General features: G+C 65.0%; 2 protein-coding genes across 5 annotated transcripts; both read left to right on the top strand.

The window, feature by feature from the left end:
• Window positions 1-728: 728 nt before the first annotated feature.
• On the top strand, window positions 729-5,038 carry LOC125158944 (G-protein coupled receptor 35-like). The gene is given in 4 exon segments (XM_047846625.1): window positions 729-1,747; window positions 3,741-4,093; window positions 4,096-4,226; window positions 4,229-5,038. Coding segments are annotated over 4 exon segments (1,002 nt in total). The 5' UTR covers window positions 729-1,634; the 3' UTR covers window positions 4,634-5,038.
• Window positions 5,039-8,468: 3,430 nt separating this feature from the next.
• Window positions 8,469-16,471, top strand: LOC125158945 (G-protein coupled receptor 35-like). Of its 4 annotated transcripts, none has more exons than XR_007149589.1 (3): window positions 8,469-8,536; window positions 9,388-11,570; window positions 15,827-16,471. XR_007149589.1 is itself a non-coding variant. In XM_047846626.1 (2 exons), the coding sequence occupies exons 1-2, from the start codon at window positions 8,533-8,535 to the stop codon at window positions 10,524-10,526; spliced, it is 1,143 nt and encodes a 380-aa protein (XP_047702582.1). In that variant the 5' UTR covers window positions 8,469-8,532; the 3' UTR covers window positions 10,527-14,723. The 4 variants fall into 4 exon arrangements, 1 of the variants encoding a protein (XP_047702582.1); XR_007149588.1 differs by having other exon boundaries at window positions 15,831-16,471; XR_007149590.1 differs by having other exon boundaries at window positions 9,388-11,212; window positions 15,827-15,856.
• The last annotated feature ends 1,220 nt before the right edge of the window (window positions 16,472-17,691 follow it).

Raw genomic sequence — 17,691 nt, forward strand, 5'->3', positions numbered from 1 at the left:
AGGTCGCCCCAGGAGGCCCCTGGAGCAGGGCCGCCCGTGCGCGCAGAGCCGCAGGAAGTCGCCTGTCTGAGGAGCCTCTGTGCCCACACACGTCGGTGGGTCGCGGCGGGTGTGCCCTGGAGGGTGCCTGCGCGTGTGGCCTTCCCGCCAGGGGATGCTGGCCCTGGGGGCGGGGGACACCGACCTGCAGCCCCGGGGGGGCCCCGCCCCGGGAAAGGTCCCTCACTCTGCAGGGCGGATGGGTAGAGAGGCTGGGGTCAGAGGAGCGGTCTCGCTCTCTCTCGGGTTGTTTCTAGGACGCCCCGTCTCCGCAGACGTGTCTGGGGAGGCCATGCCACTCCCCGCTTCCCTTCCCAGAAACTACCCCGGCAGCCCTGAGCCGGCACAGGTGGTGGTCCCGGCACCTGCGCTCTGTCGTCCGCCAACCCTGCCACCTGCCTGCCTTAAGGTCCGGGGACGGTCGGCCAGGGCTGCCCCCACTTTCCCATCTGGAGCCGGGAAGCTTGGAGGTGAGGGGGTGATGGGGGGGTCTCAGAGGGAGTGAGCGTATGGTGGGGGGAGTCTCAGAGGCGGTGAGGAAATAATGGGGGGGTCTCGGAAGGGGTGGGGGTGTGATGGGGGTCTCTGAGGGGGTGGGGGTGTGATGCGGGTCTCTGAGGGGGTGGGGGTGTGATGCGGGTCTCTGAGGGGGTGGGGTGTGATGGGGTCTCGGAAGGGGTGGGGTGTGATGGGGGGGTCTCAGCGGGTGTGAGGGTATGATGGTCTCAGAGGGGGTGAGGCTGTGGTGGGGTCTCGGAAGGGTGAGGGGGGGAGCTCAGGGGAGCATCCTGCCAGAGGTGCTTTGTGAGGACGATGATCTGGAAAGGAGAGCCGCCCTCCATGCGTGTGGGGGGGCATCCGGCGTGGGCAACAAATGGGAAGCAACTTGGGGTCTCCTCCAGGGCCGGGACTCCCACCTCATTCGAGACCCTGAAACCCACTTCGTGGGCTGGGACCGGCGCTTGAGAAACTAGAACAGAAAATGTTTGCGCGCCGTATTCCCGCCGCGGGGATCTTGGCTCCGCGACGCTTCGGTCACCCACGCGCGTCCGTCCTGGATCCTGGAGTATTTCTTGCGCGGGGCCCCGGCTCCAGAGGCCTCTACGGTGCTCAGGCCCCAGGGTCTGCACCCCAGTCCCTTCCCCAGGTCCCGCTCAAGGCGTCTGTGGGGCCCCGGGGCCGTGGGGTGGGCCGGCCTCCCAGACCCGACCCCAGGCCCCTGTCGGGTCATTACAGAGGAGCCTCAGTGCAGAATCCAGGGCACCTTTCCACTGGCGTGAGGAGGCAGACTGATGGCACCATCAGGAAGGAAGCGGTACCCGGGAGGTGCCGCTCCCCTCCCCCCCCCCCCCCACCCCCCAGCAGGAAGCTCCCAGCCCGTGTCACTCAGCGCTCTGCGCTGGCCGTGCGGCAGTGGGGCCACTAGGACACTAGGACAGCGGGGGCCCTGCCCTGGACACAGGTCCCCACGCCAGGGCCAGACACAGGCAGGATATGCGGTGCCATCGGTGGCTTCCGGACGGCCCCGTGCCGCTTGGGCTGGACCCGCGACCTGACTTCCCCGGGCTTGTACAGGAGGCGCCCCAAGGACACAGATGCGGGCCCCCCGATCTGGCCAAGTGTTCAGGACCCCACCGGGTACCTTCAAAACCATGCCAAGCCCTGTCTGGGACGGTGAGGAGAGCTCGGGCCACACCGAGGCCAGCCTGTGAGTCATACTCCCAGACACCCAACCGCACGCAGCCCCGGGCATCTCATCCTGCCCCCCCCCCCCCCCGCCCAAGGTCAGCCGGAAGGGCAGCGACCGTTCGCCGCTGCTGGACCCGCCTCGGGTGGGGGGGGTCCCACGGCGGCACCGTGACTCTGTGGGGCCTTGAGGTACCTTCTCAGCAGGTTCTGAGGAATCTGGGCTGGTGGGGGGCCTTGACTGAGCCGCCGGGAAGCTCACACATGCTTGGGGGGGGGGGGAGCTGCGGCCGCGAGGGCGGGACAGGCAAGGAGGGAGGATCCCCGTGGTCAGTTCTGGTGGGCTCGGGGCCTGTGGAGCCTGGCTGGCTTGTGGTCTGAGGGGCCTCAGAACCTGGGTGTCACTCACAGAACAGAGAGAAGAGTGAGCAGACTCCTTAAAAACAACAAAAAAAGGAGAGCACCTCGTCAGGGGCGCGGAGAGCGGAAACCATGGTGAAGGCTCATAAAGCTCTGGTTGCTGGCAGGGCCGCCCTTTGCAAATTCCGGAGACAAAATGGGATGATTTGGTGGAATACTTCCGTTCGAGCTGAAATCTGTGCTCCCGCTTCCCTAAAGGACTGTGGTCTGGAGGTTCCCAGGGGGCCGCGGCTGAGGAAACGAGTCGCCCTCCCTCCCACCCGGCTGCAGGCACTAATGAACCTAACGGTTCTAGATATTTCTTCTCTTCCTGTGTGGGGAGGGCTCAAGGCAGTAGAGCTCGCCCAGGACCCGCCCTTCCTTACCACCCCAAGCGCAGGGAGCACCCCTCCCCCCAGGGCCTGGTGCTCCTGGGGGCGGGGAGGCCACGCCCACCCTGCCCCTCCAGGCCCTTCCAGCCGGGGGAAGTGAGGTGGGGGCTTGGTAGTGTGTTCCCTGTGCTAGGCACTGGCACACCGGTCACTCACACAAGTGCTCCATGACCCCACATGTGTGACACCAGAACCCCCTTGTGCTCGGGAGGCCAAGGCTCACCCGGCGCTCGGGTGAGTCCGGAGTCCAATCCCTACATCACAGGCCAGGCCCTGTGTGTCAGACCCGTGACCAGGTCCACCCCGGCCCTGGGGGACCGGTCCCAGCCCTCCTGGGCCCTGTCGTGGAGCTTGTCCAAGGGAGGGAGGGGACAGTATGGGTGGTGGAGGGTGAAGCCTTAACAGTGGCCTTGATGATGATGGAGCAGGGGACGCCCCAGTGCCACCCGGGGGCCTGTTCTGAACCGTGCGTCTGGACCTCTGACCACAGAGGGCTCAAGGGGCCCTTGCAAGTGGACCCCAGGGCACAGCACTGGGGTGGGCGGGCACTCGGAAGGTGGTGGTGCCCGGGGTGGCACGGGAGGGAGGGAGGGAGGGAGGGAGGGGGGACAAGGGTGTTCTGGGGTTTCCTGGGGGGCTGTCCTGAGCCGCAGCCCCGCTGCCTAAACGGCATGTCAGCACCCCTGCAGCCAGAGACTGGGTGGGGGGAGGGGGAGGGGGCAGTGGACGGCCCTCAGGTCTCTCCTTGGAGCCACCTGGAGAGTGGCAAGGGCTGGGGCCAGGCTGGCTGCCCTTCGGGCTCCCTGTCCTGAGAGCTGGCACCGTGGGGGGCCCTCAGGATTTGGGCGCTGGCCAGTGGAGACTGAGCCCCTGAGCCCCTCCCACCTTCCTGGCCATCCAGGAGATCTAGTCCCAGCCCTGGCCTGGCTCGCTGTGTGACCTTGAGCCCCCCTCAGGCCTCTGAAAGCCTCGGTTCCCCCACTCGTCCAGCGGGCAGGGGTGTGGCCTGGAGGGTGCTTCAGAGCCCCTGATGATTTCTAGGATTTTCTTTGGGAAGGTGAGTTTTGGGCTACTGGATGTAGCGGTGCGGGGGGGGGGGGGGGAGGTAGGGGGGGTGGCGCGCTCACCTCCTGCATCCCTGGCCAGAGGTGGGCGGGGCCTCGCTGGCCCCAGGGGCGCCCCTCCCCCCCGCCAGCCCTCCTCATCCCTGCTTCTCTCCTGCAGCTGCAGGACCATGAACGGTACCTGTCACTCCAGTGAGCCCACCTGGCCCTCCTGGGTCAAGAACATCGTGGACGCCTACGTGGGCCTGCTGCTGGCGCTGGGGCTGCTGCTCAACGGCCTGGCGCTGTGGGTGTTCCGCTGCCGCGTGCGGCGGTGGACGGAGACGCACATCTACGTGGCCAGCCTGGCCGTGGCCGACCTCTGCCTGCTCTGCGCCCTGCCCTTCTTCCTGCATTCCCTGAAGCAGAGAACCGAGGACACGCCGTTCTGCCAGCTCTCCCAGGGCGTCTACCCGACGAACGGGTACATGAGCATCAGCCTGGTGACGGCCGTCGCCGCGGACCGCTACGTGGCCCCGCCCTCCGCTCCCCGCGGCAGGCCGTGGCCGTGTGCGCGGCGCTCTGGGCGCTGGTGACGGGCTCGCTGGTGCTCCGGTGGGCCCTGGGGGCGCGGGAGGGCGGCTGCTGCTTCCTGGGCGTCTCCCGGCAGAGTCCAACACCACGGCCCTCTCCCCGCTGGCCGTGCTGCCTCTCTGCCCCCTGCAGGTGGTCGCTGCCCTGGGCCAGGGGCCGGCCGCCCACACGGACCAGGCAGAGGCCACCCGGAGGGCCACCCGCACGGTCTGGGCGAACCTGGTCGTGTTCGTGGCCTGCTTCCTGCCCTTACACGTGGTGCTGGCGGTGCGCGTGGCCGCGAGCCGCAGCGCCCCCACCCCCGCCCTCTGCTACGCCCTCTCCGTCACCAGCAAGCTCTCAGATGCCAACTGCTGCCTGGACGCCATCTGCTACTACTTCACGGCCAAGGAGTTCCAGGAGGAGGAGTCGGCACTGGCCTCCACGCCCACTGCCAAGGCCCACGGGAGCCGGGACTCTTTCTCTGTGACCCTGGCCTAGGACGCAAGTCGCGGGCATGCGGGCCAGGTCCCGGGCTCTCCGGGAGGTGCTGCCTGCTGGGGGCGCCCCGGCTCACCGTGGATGGGGGCAGGCTCCAGGGGGCCTGGCAGGGTGGCGACGACCCAGGCACGGACCCCGCGGTGGTGACGCGCCCATCCCCGGGGTGGAAGAGGGTGGGAGGACTGAGCGAGGCCAACCCCTGGGGCCCTGAGATCGGGCCAACACCTGCAGTGCCCAGGGTGTGGTACCCCGGGGTACTGGGGTGGACGCTTGCTCTGTGCCAGGAGGCCTCAGTGGCCAGCTTTCTGCGGCCAACCTACAGCGGTTGGAATAAAGCTGTTCCCCTGAACTTGTCAGGGCTGTGTGTGCGTGTGTGTGTGCGTGCACGCATGTGTGTGTGCCTTTGGACACGCGTGTGCTGTCCATACTCGGATGGTGGGAGGCAGGAGGGCCGGGGCGTCTTCCTAGACGGCCAGCCACTTGGGGGCTCTCCTTGGGTCCTCCCACCTGCTCCCACCCCGCAGCACGCCCAGCCATCTGGAGGGCCGGGGGCGGCGCTGCTCTCTCCCTTGCCGAGGCAGGGCCAGGGCCCCTCGACCCCTCGTAGGGGCTGCACAGCCAGCCGCAGCAGCCGCACTTGTGCTTCCTTCAGGGAAGCTGGTGGCCCTGCCTGGTGGCCCGGATACCCGCCCAGGCGGAAGTGTGGATGCCCAGCCTGGTGTGCGCTGTGCCCACCTCTCCTCTGCCTCCCTGCGTGGGACCCCGGGCATCCAGCCTCGAGCTGGAGCAGCCAGAGCCTTCCAGAGGCCGCCCAGGGTGCTGGTCTAAGCAGGGCTGGGCTTCAAACCCCACCCCACCTGCATCCCCGGGCACCAAACAGCCTCCCTGTCCTGTTCTTTCTTCCACGTGTGTGATCGGAGCCAGAATGGCAGCCGTGTCCTGGCCCCAGGGGCCTGCGGACTCAGGGGGCCCTGCCTTGCGAGGTTGGTGCTCAGGGAGGCCCCCACTTGGGTGGACCCGTGACCGGGAAGAGCCACACTCAGGGGGGCCCCGTGAAGCTTTACCACAATGCTGCCCGATCCTGCTGTCCGATCCTGGCCCCAGGGGTGCTGATCCTCCCCAGTCTACGGCTTGGAGAGGGGATGTGTGCACAACCTCTCCCTCCGGCCTCTCCTGGCTCCCAGCAAGTGGAGGCAGCTGGACTTTGCACGAAATTCCTGAAAGAACAAGAAATGGGGCAGAAGCAAAATCAGAGAGGTTAAGCATCCCCACAACTGACTTCTGAACCCTAATCACGGCCCACGCGCTCAGTATCCTACACCAGAGTCCAGCCTCTGGGCTGTGCCAGGCCAAGTGGAAGAACCTCTATCATGAATGTATGCACAGACCACCCCCAGCCCTGGCCCAGAGGGCTTAGGGGGCAGTCTGGCCATTGATGAGGATTGGGCTTGCCATTAATTAGCAAACGACCGGCATCTGAAAAAAAGCAGATTCACTCTGAGGCTGCATCATCAGGAGTATAGGGCCCAGAATGTGGGAGGACACAGTTCATTCTCCCTCCACTAGGATTACCCCTGGGGTATTTTATCTGGCCAGGGCACTGTTCTGTACCAGGCCTTGGTCACCCGGGAGAGGGTCTGGAGGGTTCAGGCTGCTGAGGGCTTGGCAACCCAGGCCAGCTGGCCACAGGCAGAGGAAGTATGAGCAGTCAGATAAAGTGAGGTGTGGCCCACGAAGTGGCAGCACCTGCAGTCCCCGAGAGGCAGATGGGTCTGGGTGGCTGCAGAGGACAGATCCCCAACGGGGAGGGACTCAGAGAACCTCCCAGGACTGGGCAGAATCTAAGTGTCCAATAACGTTCTTCTTCTTTTTTTTTTTTTTTAACTTTATTTATGTTGAGAGGAGAGAGAGAGAGAGCAGCGGAGGGGCAGAAAGACAGAGAGAGAATCCCAAGCGGGTTGTGCACTGTCGGCGCAGAGCCTGAGGTGGGGCTCCAACTCACAAACCAGGAGGCCGTGACCCAAGCTGAAACCGAGAGCCGGACACTTAACCGCCTGAGCCACCCAGGTGCCCCAAGTGCCGATAATTATCAGAGAGAAGGTGTCCCGGGAAGTCCATGCCCCTCGCTGGGGGTTCGAGCCCGGCTGCAGCCGGTCTCAGAAGGCAGTTTGGGGGGGCAGGCCGGCCATTAGTGGGTAGAGCCACGCTTTGTGTCCTGTTCTCCGGGGCCCCCTGCTGCTGTGCCTCGGAGGAAACTTTCCTAAGAGTAAGTGTCCGCGGTCAACGGGGCAGCGGGCGTCAACCAGACGCGGGGCCCTGCAGGGTCTGGGGAAGTGGGTGCCGGGCGGGGGGGGGGGGGCTGCCAGCCCCCAGGTCAGCCCCCCCCCGCGGCTGCAGTGCAGGGTTTGGGGCACCGCAGGGACCCCAGGGCTGCCCCTCCCAGCAGGGAGGGGGCGGCAGATCGCAGAGCTGAGCCAATGGGAAGGTCGGTACCGCAGGGAACTGCTGCCCACGAGTGACCTTTCGGACAAAGGCGCCCGGGGCTGGCACCCCGAAGTCCACAGGGGAGCACGCGTCGGCCTCCCCCTCGCGTGGGCACGCTGGCCTGCACCTGCCCCCGGCGGCGAGGTGTCTTTCAGCTCCTGCCACCCGGGAGGGTAAGGAGGAGGGCAGAAGTGACACTGACCACCGCGAGCCCCCCCTCCGGCAGGGGGGGACCTCACCTCGCCCGGCTTTCAGAGCCGCTGCCGTCCGCACGGGGCCGCGCCTGCCCCTGCCTCCTGGTCTGTGTGGCAGGCCGTCCCTCTCAGGGTCCCCTGGGCACCCGCCCCCACGTCACCCACCTCACAGCTTCACAGGGTGCCGTGTGCCCCAGATTCGCGGGAGTACGCGCCCCCTGCTTTCCTGAGCAGGGGGTGGGGGGAGGCAGCTTCCTCTGGCCTCTTTGTTCCTGCAGGCGGCCGGGCCAGGTCCTGGGACAGCAGACCCTGTGCCGGCCCCACCCCCCCACCCCCAAGAGCCCCTCACACCGGCCCTCTGGGGGAGCTGCTGGTGTGGCCAAGGTCGGGGCCGTGCTGGTGCTGGACAGGAATACACCCCTGCCTCAGGGTGGGTTCCAGAAGCCTCTCTGACACGGAGACTGGCACGCAGGGGTTTCTGTGGGAGTGCTCTTGGGAACCCCACCCAAAAAGGAGCTGGCCAAGTGGGATGGACGGAGGGAACAGCTTCCGTGCCCATGGGGAGCTCTGGAGTTGTGACCACACGGCTGACCATACAGGGCTACCGTGGGTGCACGGCCTCTGATGTGTCACTTGCTGAAGGTGATTCCGGAGGGGCCTCCGGCCGGCAAGACGAGCACCATGTGCCTCGGTCGTGACGCTCCCCCCCCCCCCACCAGAGCACCCCACAGCGTCCACTACAGCCTCCCACCCTGTCAGGCCAGGCGCCCGGACCCCTGGGCCGCATGGGTAGGGGCTCCTGGCCAAGGGCCTCTGGGTTCTCCAGCCCCGAACTCTGCAGGCTTCCTGCCCGGGGTCTCCCCACCCGGTGCCAATCATGGACGCACACAGGCAGGGGGCACCACCCTGCCAAAACGGGCCTGCCTGAAGCCCCATGCAGGCCGTCCCCCCGCCCCGTGTGAGAGGCACCCTCGGTCCCCGTCCAGCCCTGAGCTCCAGGCTGCTGCACAGGGGCCCAGAGCTGTGGTCTGGGTGTCACAAACCGCAGGCAGAAGCTGCAGGCCCCAGGCACACATGGACCAGAGAGGGGGCCGCCTACCTGCCAGCTGCACGGAGATGGGACCACACCCACTCGAGAGAGTACAAAAGCGTAACCACAGCCTTGGGGCTGGAGAGCAGTGAGCGGCCCAGCCGGAGTCTCCGAGGCCCCAGCCATCCCAGATGGGTGAGTCCACCCAGGCCCGGAAGCCCCCTGCTGTCCCCTCCGTGAGCCCCGTCCTGCCCTTGCCATGCGGGCCGCCACAAAGGGCTCCCGGGAGCAGGGCCTTGGGCCTCGTGCATCCCACCTGAGGACCACGCCTGGGCTCCAAGCCCAAGCAGGCGTTAGGGCAAGGGCTGAGGGGGCAGTTAGCTTCTGTGGACGGACAGTGAGGGGGGCCGTGGGGGCAGAGGTAGACAGGAGGAGGAGAGAGATAGGAGATGGGGGGGAGTGCAGGGGAAAGCTTTGGGGGGAGGGGAAAAGAGGGCCCCAAGGAGGAAGTGGATAGAGAGGAAGGGCAGAGTGGGGTGGCTGGGGTGAGGGAGACACACACACACAAGTAGGGAGCCTAACAAAGAGAAGAGTGGGGTCAGCCCAGGGCTCCCGATGCTCTCCTGATGGGCTGGGGGTGCTCCCTCTCTGCAGACCAGGACCCCCCGTGGCCCCTGCCAGGGGAGTCTGGGGTCCCGCTCCATGGGTCATGCGTTGAGGGACCTTGGACAGGGCCCCAGGCGGTGGGGGACGGCAACGTGGCAGAGGTCCCCGGCTGAGCTAAAGCCTCTGGTGGAGAAGCCCAGAGAGAAGCCCCCCAGAGTCCCCTTCGTGGCAGGGGCCACCGTCCACACCTAGGAATGCAGACCCTCTGGGCGGGGCAGGGAAGGCGGCCCCAGTGGAGCCCTTTGAGGTCAAGAGAGGGAGCCCCGGGGCTGGCACAGGAAGTAGGGGAAGAGATGAGGAGGGAGGGGGGAGGGGGGCAGCGGGAGGGAGGTGAAGGGGGAGGGGCGAGGCCACAGCAGCCTCTCCCTCCCTGCCCGCAGGTGAAGCTGGGGCGCCCGCCGCCGTCCCCGTCCCCGGGAACGGGAACGGCTCTGAGGGCTGCAGCACGGAGAGGAGCGTCCTGTCCCAGGAGGCCACCAGAGTCTCCATCTATGTCATCTTGGCGCTGGGGCTGCCGCTCAACGGCCTGGGGCTCTGGGTGTTCTGGTGCCGCCTGCGCAGGTGGACCGAGACCCGCGTCTACATGGCCAACCTGGTGGCGGCCGACTGCCTGCTGCTGCTGAGCCTGCCGGGAGTCCTGCACACGCTGGGCCAGGCGGCGGGGGCCCAGGAGGGCGTCCTGTGCAGGGTCGTGCAGAGCTTCTACTACGTCAACACCTACATGAGCATATGCCTCATCACGGCCATCGCCACCGACCGCTACGCCGCCCTGCGCTTCCCGCTGCGGTCTCGCGCCTGGCGCAGCCCCCGCCAGGCCGCCCTCACCTGCCTGGCCCTCTGGCTGCTGGTGTTCGGGGCCGTGGCCCTGCCGGCGTCCTGGCTGCGCGCGGGGGAGAGCTTCTGCTTCGGCCGGGGCCACACCCGGGGCCCCAGGACCCTGGCCTTCTCCCTGCTGCTCTTCCTCCTCCCGCTGCTGGTCCTCAGCTTCTGCTCCTGCCAGGTGCTCCGGCACCTGACCCGCCAGCGCGCGCGGTCACCGCCCCAGGACGCCGCCCACATCCTCAGAGCCCTGCACGTGGTGGCGGCCAACTTGGCCACCTTCCTGCTCTGTTTCCTCCCCCTGCACGTGGCCTTGCTGGCCATGCTGGTGGCCCGGTGGACGGACACGGCCTGCCCCACGCTCCAGGCGGTGGCTGCCTTCGTGCAGGTGACCTCCCGCGTCGCCAACGCCAACTGCTGCCTGGACGCCGTCAGCTACTATTTTGTGGCCAAAGAGTTCCAGGAAGAGGTGGGGGCCGTCCTCAGCACGTCCCGGCCTTTCCGGGGACGGATGCGGGGCGCTCCTACACGCGACCACCCTGACCGGGCCGTCCGGGCGTGGACGGATGAGGACAACAGCGCGGGAGAGGCCCCACGCGTGGCCCTGCAGCGCGTGGCGCGGGGAGCCCCGGGCCCCCCCAAGGCGACTCCTCCCCCCTCCGCGGCGTGCGGCAGAAGTAGCCTCACTGCGCACGTGTGACTTTGGATTTACGGTCCTGGGGACGTGGACTCACCCTCAGCAAATAGAATTTAGCCAAGGCATTAAAAAATTGCCACCCCACGGATCTCTTTTCCCAGACGGATGTCTCTTCCCAGCGCCTGGGCGGCCCCCTCGGCAAGCGCTGGGGAGGGCATTTCTGTCACCTATAGACGGTGATTAGAACCAAAATCTCTCAGAGGCGACCAGGTCTCTCCTCAGGCCGGTGACACCACTGCAGACAGAATCCAAGTACATCCCATGGGCCGCAGGACGTTCACAGAGACACGGCCACTAAACAAGCTTAAAGACACTCCTTTGTAAAAACCGTTCCGTGGGTTCTTACAGAGCATCGAAGAGGTCCCGTCCTGACCTTCGGGGATTCGGGGTGCTTCCCCGAGCCCCCGTTCTTCCGCACCCCTCAGGCCTCCCGGCACCGCTGGGGGCCTCCCACTCTGGGCCGGGCTCGTGGACACCCACAGGCTGAGCTGAGGGTTGGGGGGGTGCCTCTCTCCCCACAACGCTGAGGTTCTCAGGAGGTGTCCACCCTGCCGGGGCCCGAGGGCCCGGCTTGGAATGGACTTATGGGATCGGCACAAACACCTCCACTAGGAAGCCCGGGCAGGACACAGACCTGAGGGGCCCGTGCTGGAGGCTGGGGGCCCCAAACTGGGGCCGAGGAAGCAGAGGTGGGGGCTCCCGACAGCCTCAGGTGACTAGAGGGAGAATGGGAGCCCCGGACCCCTACCCCCGACACCTGCACCCTCAGACCTGTCTGCCTGGCAGGGCCCGCGGCCGCACAGGGGTATCTGTTCCTGCGGAATATGAGAGCAGCTGGGCCTCTGGGCTGGGCCCCAGGCCGGACCTGTCAGCCTGCGGCGCCACCACCTTCGAGCTGAGGCCAGGACCTGCACGGCCACCTGTCGGAGCACACTCAGGGCGGCGGTGAACGGAGGTCCCGGCTCGGCCAGGTGGCCTTCCCCTCCGAGTCCACGGCTGCAGTCCGGCCACCCTCTGCCCAGCGAGCCCACGTCCCACTCTGGGGAGGTGCGCGTGGGGGTCCAGAGAGGTGGGGGCTCTTGCTCGTTGGGGCTCAGGCTGTTGGCAAGCACGCGGGAGGCACGTGGGCTCACCCCCTTCCCCAGCACCCCCTTTAGGGCGCCTCCCCCCCAGGAGGAGTGCCCCGGAGTCAGCTTGCAGGACTGATCCCTTTGAGACCCAGGCCGTCCCAGCCTGGAGGCAGCGTTGGGGCACAGCAGGCTGAAGGGCCGCCACGGGGGACCGGACTCCTGGACACCTTGGGTGCTGCTTTCCGGGCCGAGCTCCGGTGTTGACCATCAGCAGCGTATATCAGGACCCGCCATGCGGCAGACACCCTCTAGGCGCTGAGCCCTGAGACGTGCACACGGGGAGCCTCACAGGCTCACGCGGAGGGGTGGGCAGGGGAAAGGCTGGGCCACGAAGGGCCTGGCAGGGGAGAGGCAGGCCTGGGACGGTGTTCGGGAGGCTTTGCTTCAGACCGGTGCGGCACCTCCTTGTGCTGCAAGTTGGGGGCTGGGCGGCAGGACCAGGACGTCAGTGGGGGCCCGGGAGGGGGGGGGGGGCAACGGTGAATGTTGACCAGGATGGGGGCTGGGACTGTGACGGGGCCAGGCCGTCAAGGGTGAGCTGGGGCGGCAATGGGGGTGCAGCGCTCTCGAGTGGTTTGGCTACGGGGGAAGAGAGCGGGCTGCCAGGAGTTAGGGTGACCCCGGGCAGGTGCGGAGGGGCACGAGGGCCAGGAGGAAGCAGGGGGCAGGCAAAGGCAGGGGACCCAGGCAGCCGGGAGGCAGAGGCGTGACCCTCTGCCCTCAGGTAGGTGCTGTGGGGAGAAGAGGGGGGCCGGGCCGCCCAAGGGGCCAGCTGTGTCCCCACTCACCTCAAGGACACGCCCCGCGCCGCGGGCACTGGCCGTGGCATCTTTTCCTCTCGCTCACCAGGGCCGAGTCCGCATCGTTGCCCCTGGCGCTGCTCCCTGGGCGACCTTGGGGCACCCCGGGCCGCGGGGGCGGAGCCGGAGAGGGGCCTTGCCGCCTGGCCCCGCCCACCCCGCCCCCGCCTCCCTCCCTCCCAGGCTGGTGGGTCGGCCGCGGTCCCTACAAAGGTTGATGCCGGCCGGCTGGTCCAACCCCGTTGTCTCCCTAAAGACGGCTCTGGGTTCCCGAAAAAAAGCAAGGGGCGGCCCCTGGCGCTGGGCACAGGGGGCAAAGATGGGAGAGACCCCCTCTCCCCACCCAGCTGCTCCAGGCAGGATTGAGGTTTTAGGTAATCTAGGGAGGGAATCCCCAATCGACGGGGACGCGCCAAAGTGCAAACAGGCCATGCGTGGTGGGGAGGGCCTGCCAGTTCCCGCGTCAGCACGGGGCAGGGGTCCGGGCGCTTCAGTCCTGTCCTGAGGTCCCCTGACCCTCCGGTGTCTCCTGGCTCCGGGGCTGTTCTTAAATCTGCTCCAGCTGCCGTATGGGAACACCACGGACTGCGCGGTCTTTATTTCTCATGGTTCTGAGGCTGGAAATCAGACATCAGGGGGGCGATAGGGTCGGGGTCCGGGGGAGGGCGTGCTCCCTGCTTCAGACACCTCCCGGGTCCTCACCTGGAGGGGCTAGGTGGCTCTGCGCCGTCTCTCTCCTAATCCCATCACGTCTGTAATTGGGATTTCGACCTATGAATGGGGGGAGGGGAGTGCACGTTCAGCAAGGAGTAAGTGTATCACCTAGACCATGCCTGGCGCGCAGTTGGCATCGCAGAGTGTTGGCACTCGCTTAGGGAATTCCACGCCCTCCCAGACAAGGTCCACTTGGGTAGTGAGGTGCCCGCCCCTGCCATTTCCCGGCGAGAAGCAAAACTGAAACCCAGGGTCCCTGCCCTCTGCCCGATTCCCGCCCAGCACACGCCCGGGAGCGCCGCGCCCCGCTGTTAACGTGAAAACTACAACCGCGGGTATTTTACCAGCCAGAAATGGTTACTTTGGGAAGAGCAGAGAATTGCAACCCAGGACCAGCGAGCTACAGCAAAACCATAGGCAAGTCCAGAAAACCAGCTGCACCCACCGTCCCCCGCCCCCGCAGATCTTTTCTAAGGAAAGCGACTGTTATAAACTAAAAGCCCATTGGAGTAAACTAGGCGCTGGTAGTGGCTTCTTATTGGCTGGGCTGTCTTTGGCTGTGACTGCCTCTCATTGGCTGGGCTGTTGCAGGGGAGGAGAAAACCTTCCTTCCTCCTGTGGACAGAGTAAAGTGGTGGCCAGCCACCTGCAAGGTCCCTCTCTTCCTCTGGCGACAGAAAAACTCTCTCAAGCGCTGCTATATGACGGAAGCCATTTTAGATTTCTTTCTAAGGCAGCATGAATCTATATTAACTTTATGTTTAAACCAAAAGCCCGATTTATGGCCCACCCGCCGTGCATATCTTACCCACCTGCTTTGTAAATGAGTAGCTTAAAGGAAAACCATCTTGTCCTGCACGTATGGATCGATGCTGCTACTCCGTTGCATTAATTATACTCATGACATTAATACTCATGATCCTGCCTACGCGCTAATCTATAATCTTTTTGAACTTTAACAAGAATATACCTCTGACGTATTGATTTGTGGCTCTTTATGCAAAAGGTATAGAACCCTGTAAAAACTGTTCACTCTCTGAAGCACTTTCTTCCCTGCGAAGTTCGTGTTTCCTGGGCAGCTGTCTTAATCTGGGTTTGAACAAAATCCTCTATTTTCCTCTTATATTAGTGTTCTTTCTGGTCAGCTTGCCTAGTCACCGGCTGGGTCTGCAATTGACAAACAGCGCTGGCCACGAGAGCTCCCCCTGCTGGCCTCCAGGCTCCATGCTAAACAAGGTTTCTTTCTACTTCCACACCCATCCCACCTCTTCCCATTTTTACCCCACAGCAGCTCCCTCCTTAGTCCCTCCCCCCCGCCCCCCAGCCTCTGGAACCTGCCTACCACTGCCCTGTTGGGCTCTGCCCAGGAGTCCAGGGTGCTGGGGCCCTCAGACACTGAGCTTGCACAGGACGGCCCATGGTCCAGCAGTTAAGAATATGGTCCTTGAGGGGCGCCTGGGTGGCGCAGTCGGTTAAGCGTCTGACTTCAGCTCAGGTCACGATCTCCCGGTTTGTGGGTTCGAGCCCCGCATCGGGCTCTGTGCCGACAGCTTGGAGCCTGGAGCCTGCTTCGGATTCTGTGTCTCCCTCGTTCTCTGCCCCTCCCCTGCTCACGCTCTGTCTCTCTCTCAAAAATAAACATTAAAAAAAAAAAAAAAAAAAAAGAATGTGGCCCTTGAACCTGGCTGCATGAGTGCAAATGCAGGGGGCATGCTTACCGGCCTGCTGCCCCCCTACCTCGGTGCTCTCCCACGTGGCCTGAGGACCCTCGGATCCAGGGGGTCACCCCTAACATTCGTGAGGTCCGGGACATGACTACAGGTGGAGACCCACATGCTAGTCTAAATATTTAAAGCTTATGTCTGTGCCTTTGGAGCCTGACCTTAGCTCCCGCCTCCGGTGCCCCCACCCCACCCCTGGCTGTAGGTCACAGGGCCGAGGAGCTGCCCTCTCTCCGGCCCGGACCTGGGAACCTGAGCCATAGCACCGTCTGTGGGACCAGGGCAGGACTCCCGGGGTGACTCCCGAGCGAGGGATAATGGAAGGCCTGCACGGGCACTCCCTCAGCCACTGCAGAACCTCTAGGACCGCCCCACACAGCTAGCAAGTGAGCAGATGGTGCTCTGAGAAACAGCCCCGGCCCTTGTTGGGACGCCCTGTGGGTCCGGCCACTGCAGGCTTTGGTCCCACTGTTTGTGCCATCGGGGTCAGTCCAAGAGGCTGGCCAGCTGGTCACCATCTCTCTGCCAAGATGCTGGGGTGGCCCTGCCTCAGACTTGGGGAAGCGTGGTCTGGCCTGGAGAGCCCCGGCGACGGCGCCGGCTTTGGGCTAGAAATGAGAGGCCGAACATGAGGGCGGGACGGCCACCCGTGACACGCAGTCAGGATTCCTTTGGTAACACATCCACCTGTATCAAGGCCGCAGCCAGAGACCAGGAAGATGCCATCAGCATCCCGCGTCGGTTTATCGCTTTCTGCAGTGAGGGCGGGGGGCCGCATCTCCAGAAAACGTGGGGCGAACAGAGGCCTCACGTTTGCGGGAGGATTTGGGCCTGTGGGAGTGACTGGACATCAAGAAGTGGTCCTCCACGGGGGCCGGGCGGGTGATACTGGGTCACGTTCGCAGGGGCCAAATATGCCTTTCTGTCTTGTTTTCAAGACAGAGACCCTTCTCGAATGCCGACCTTCTGTGGGACCACCCGCGGTGGCTGGGGACCACGATGGCTCAGCAGTGAAGCGGCTGCAGGGGAGAGCAGAGGTCTGTGACGTCACAGCTGCCCTTTGTCGGAATCTGCTTTTGCGGGAGGCCGCCCGGAGGCGGCATCCTCAGTGGGCCCAGAGCAGCCACGGCAGAGCCCTTGAACCAGACAGCCGCCCTGCAGGCAGCCGTCAGAAATGAAGCGCCCCTTTGTCCCGGCGTGGGCCGCAAAGCTGGTCCCGACCGGCCGTCAGCGTGCTTCTCTGCAAAGGCTCGGAGAATTGGTATTTTCAGTCTGCTGTGGGGCTCGCCAGCGGTGCCCGCGGGGGAGAGCAGCGCACGACGCCGTGCGGGCGAGGCAAGCAGGCAAGGTCACGTTCCAACAAAACTTTATTTATGAAAAGCGGCAGCAGGCTGCTTTTAGCTGGTTAGCCCGCCCCCGGTGTGCGTGCCCACAACCAGGGCGGTGGGCGTGGGCAGAGACGTGGGCGGCTTCCTCTGTCCCCCGTGCACGGCCGTTCTCCTCGATCTGTGCGCCGTGGGCTCTGCTGTAGCCCGGACCCCCCTGGGCTCACGAAGAAAAGGCAGGGGCTCCGCATTTGCTCAGGCAGCCCTGGAACAGAAGAATCCCGCGGGGCTCAGGTGCCCGGGAGCAGTGGCCCCTGTATGGCAGCACTGTGGGGCACGGAGCCGCGGGTCCCAGGGGCATCGAGGGGCCACCCGCTGGTGCCTGAGGGCGGCAGGTGTCCGGGGCGGGGGGTGGGGGGGGGTTAGTTTTCAGGTCCTGGTCTCAGGTGCCCGTGGTCTCCTACGTGCCGCGCGGTCCCTCCTCTCTCCCACCACAGGGAATATTGTAGCCGAGAGCCCACCGAGGTTCCTTTCCCAATGGGCTGGGTTTGTTGACAGAGTTAGAACCAGCTCAGTAGGAGTTTTTGATTCATTTAAGGTCCAGTTCGGTTTTCCAAAATTGAAGGTTGAGATAAAAACTTGAGGGAAATTTAAGTGTCAAAGGTGACCTTGGGGGGTGGAAATCTACCTTCGGAAGTATTTAAAGGAACAGCTGCTACGTGTAGGTCCGCGGGTTCCAAGCGCAATCACGGGCAGGATGGGTCATGAAGCAGCGGGAAAGACCAGCGTCCAGCTACAGGAAGGTAAGCTGGTCTGCCGTCCCAGGGAGCCGCCCCGGAGGGGGCAGCAGGGGTTGATGGGACGAACTGGGAGGTGGTGAGGGTTTTGTGACCTCTCTGCTTTGCGGGTCGTGGCCTCACACATATTACAGCTACTCCAACCGGGGGAGGAGCTAATAGCTAAGTGCTTGTGAGACCACGGCAGCTGGGAGTTCAGATCTGAGGGTCTGAGTGACACAGAAGCTCTCGCCAGTGGGACCTTACCGTGTCGTTTGTGGCTTAGGAGGTTCGTCTGGCCATACGGCTGTAAGGTGAGACGGGGCAGGCAGGCGGAGCCCGGGGGATGTCCCAAGGTGCCCGGAGGCAGCCGGACACGGGTAGAGTGCGGCCCCAGCGCTGCCGACTTCCAGCTCTGGATTTCAGGCCCAGCACGAGACGCCTGTGCCCCCATCCCCAGGCGACACCCTGGCGCACTTTGGTCATGTGTCGGGCAGGAGAAAAGGAGGAAGCAGGTGCGGGGAGGTGGGGGCAAATGAGTGGCAGCGGGAATAGGACGACCAGAAAGAGCCAGCAGGGACCTCCCCCCAGGTCCGGTGCCGTGGCCTCGGCAGGTGTTGGGAGCGTCCTCCGTGTCCAGATGTCATGGCCTTTTCCAGTGCCTTTTTGTTCCCTGAACACCCAGGCAGCAGCCCACACAGC

The sequence above is a fragment of the Prionailurus viverrinus genome, unplaced genomic scaffold (genome assembly GCF_022837055.1).
Source record: "Prionailurus viverrinus isolate Anna unplaced genomic scaffold, UM_Priviv_1.0 scaffold_39, whole genome shotgun sequence".
NCBI classification, from domain to species: Eukaryota; Metazoa; Chordata; class Mammalia; order Carnivora; family Felidae; genus Prionailurus; species Prionailurus viverrinus.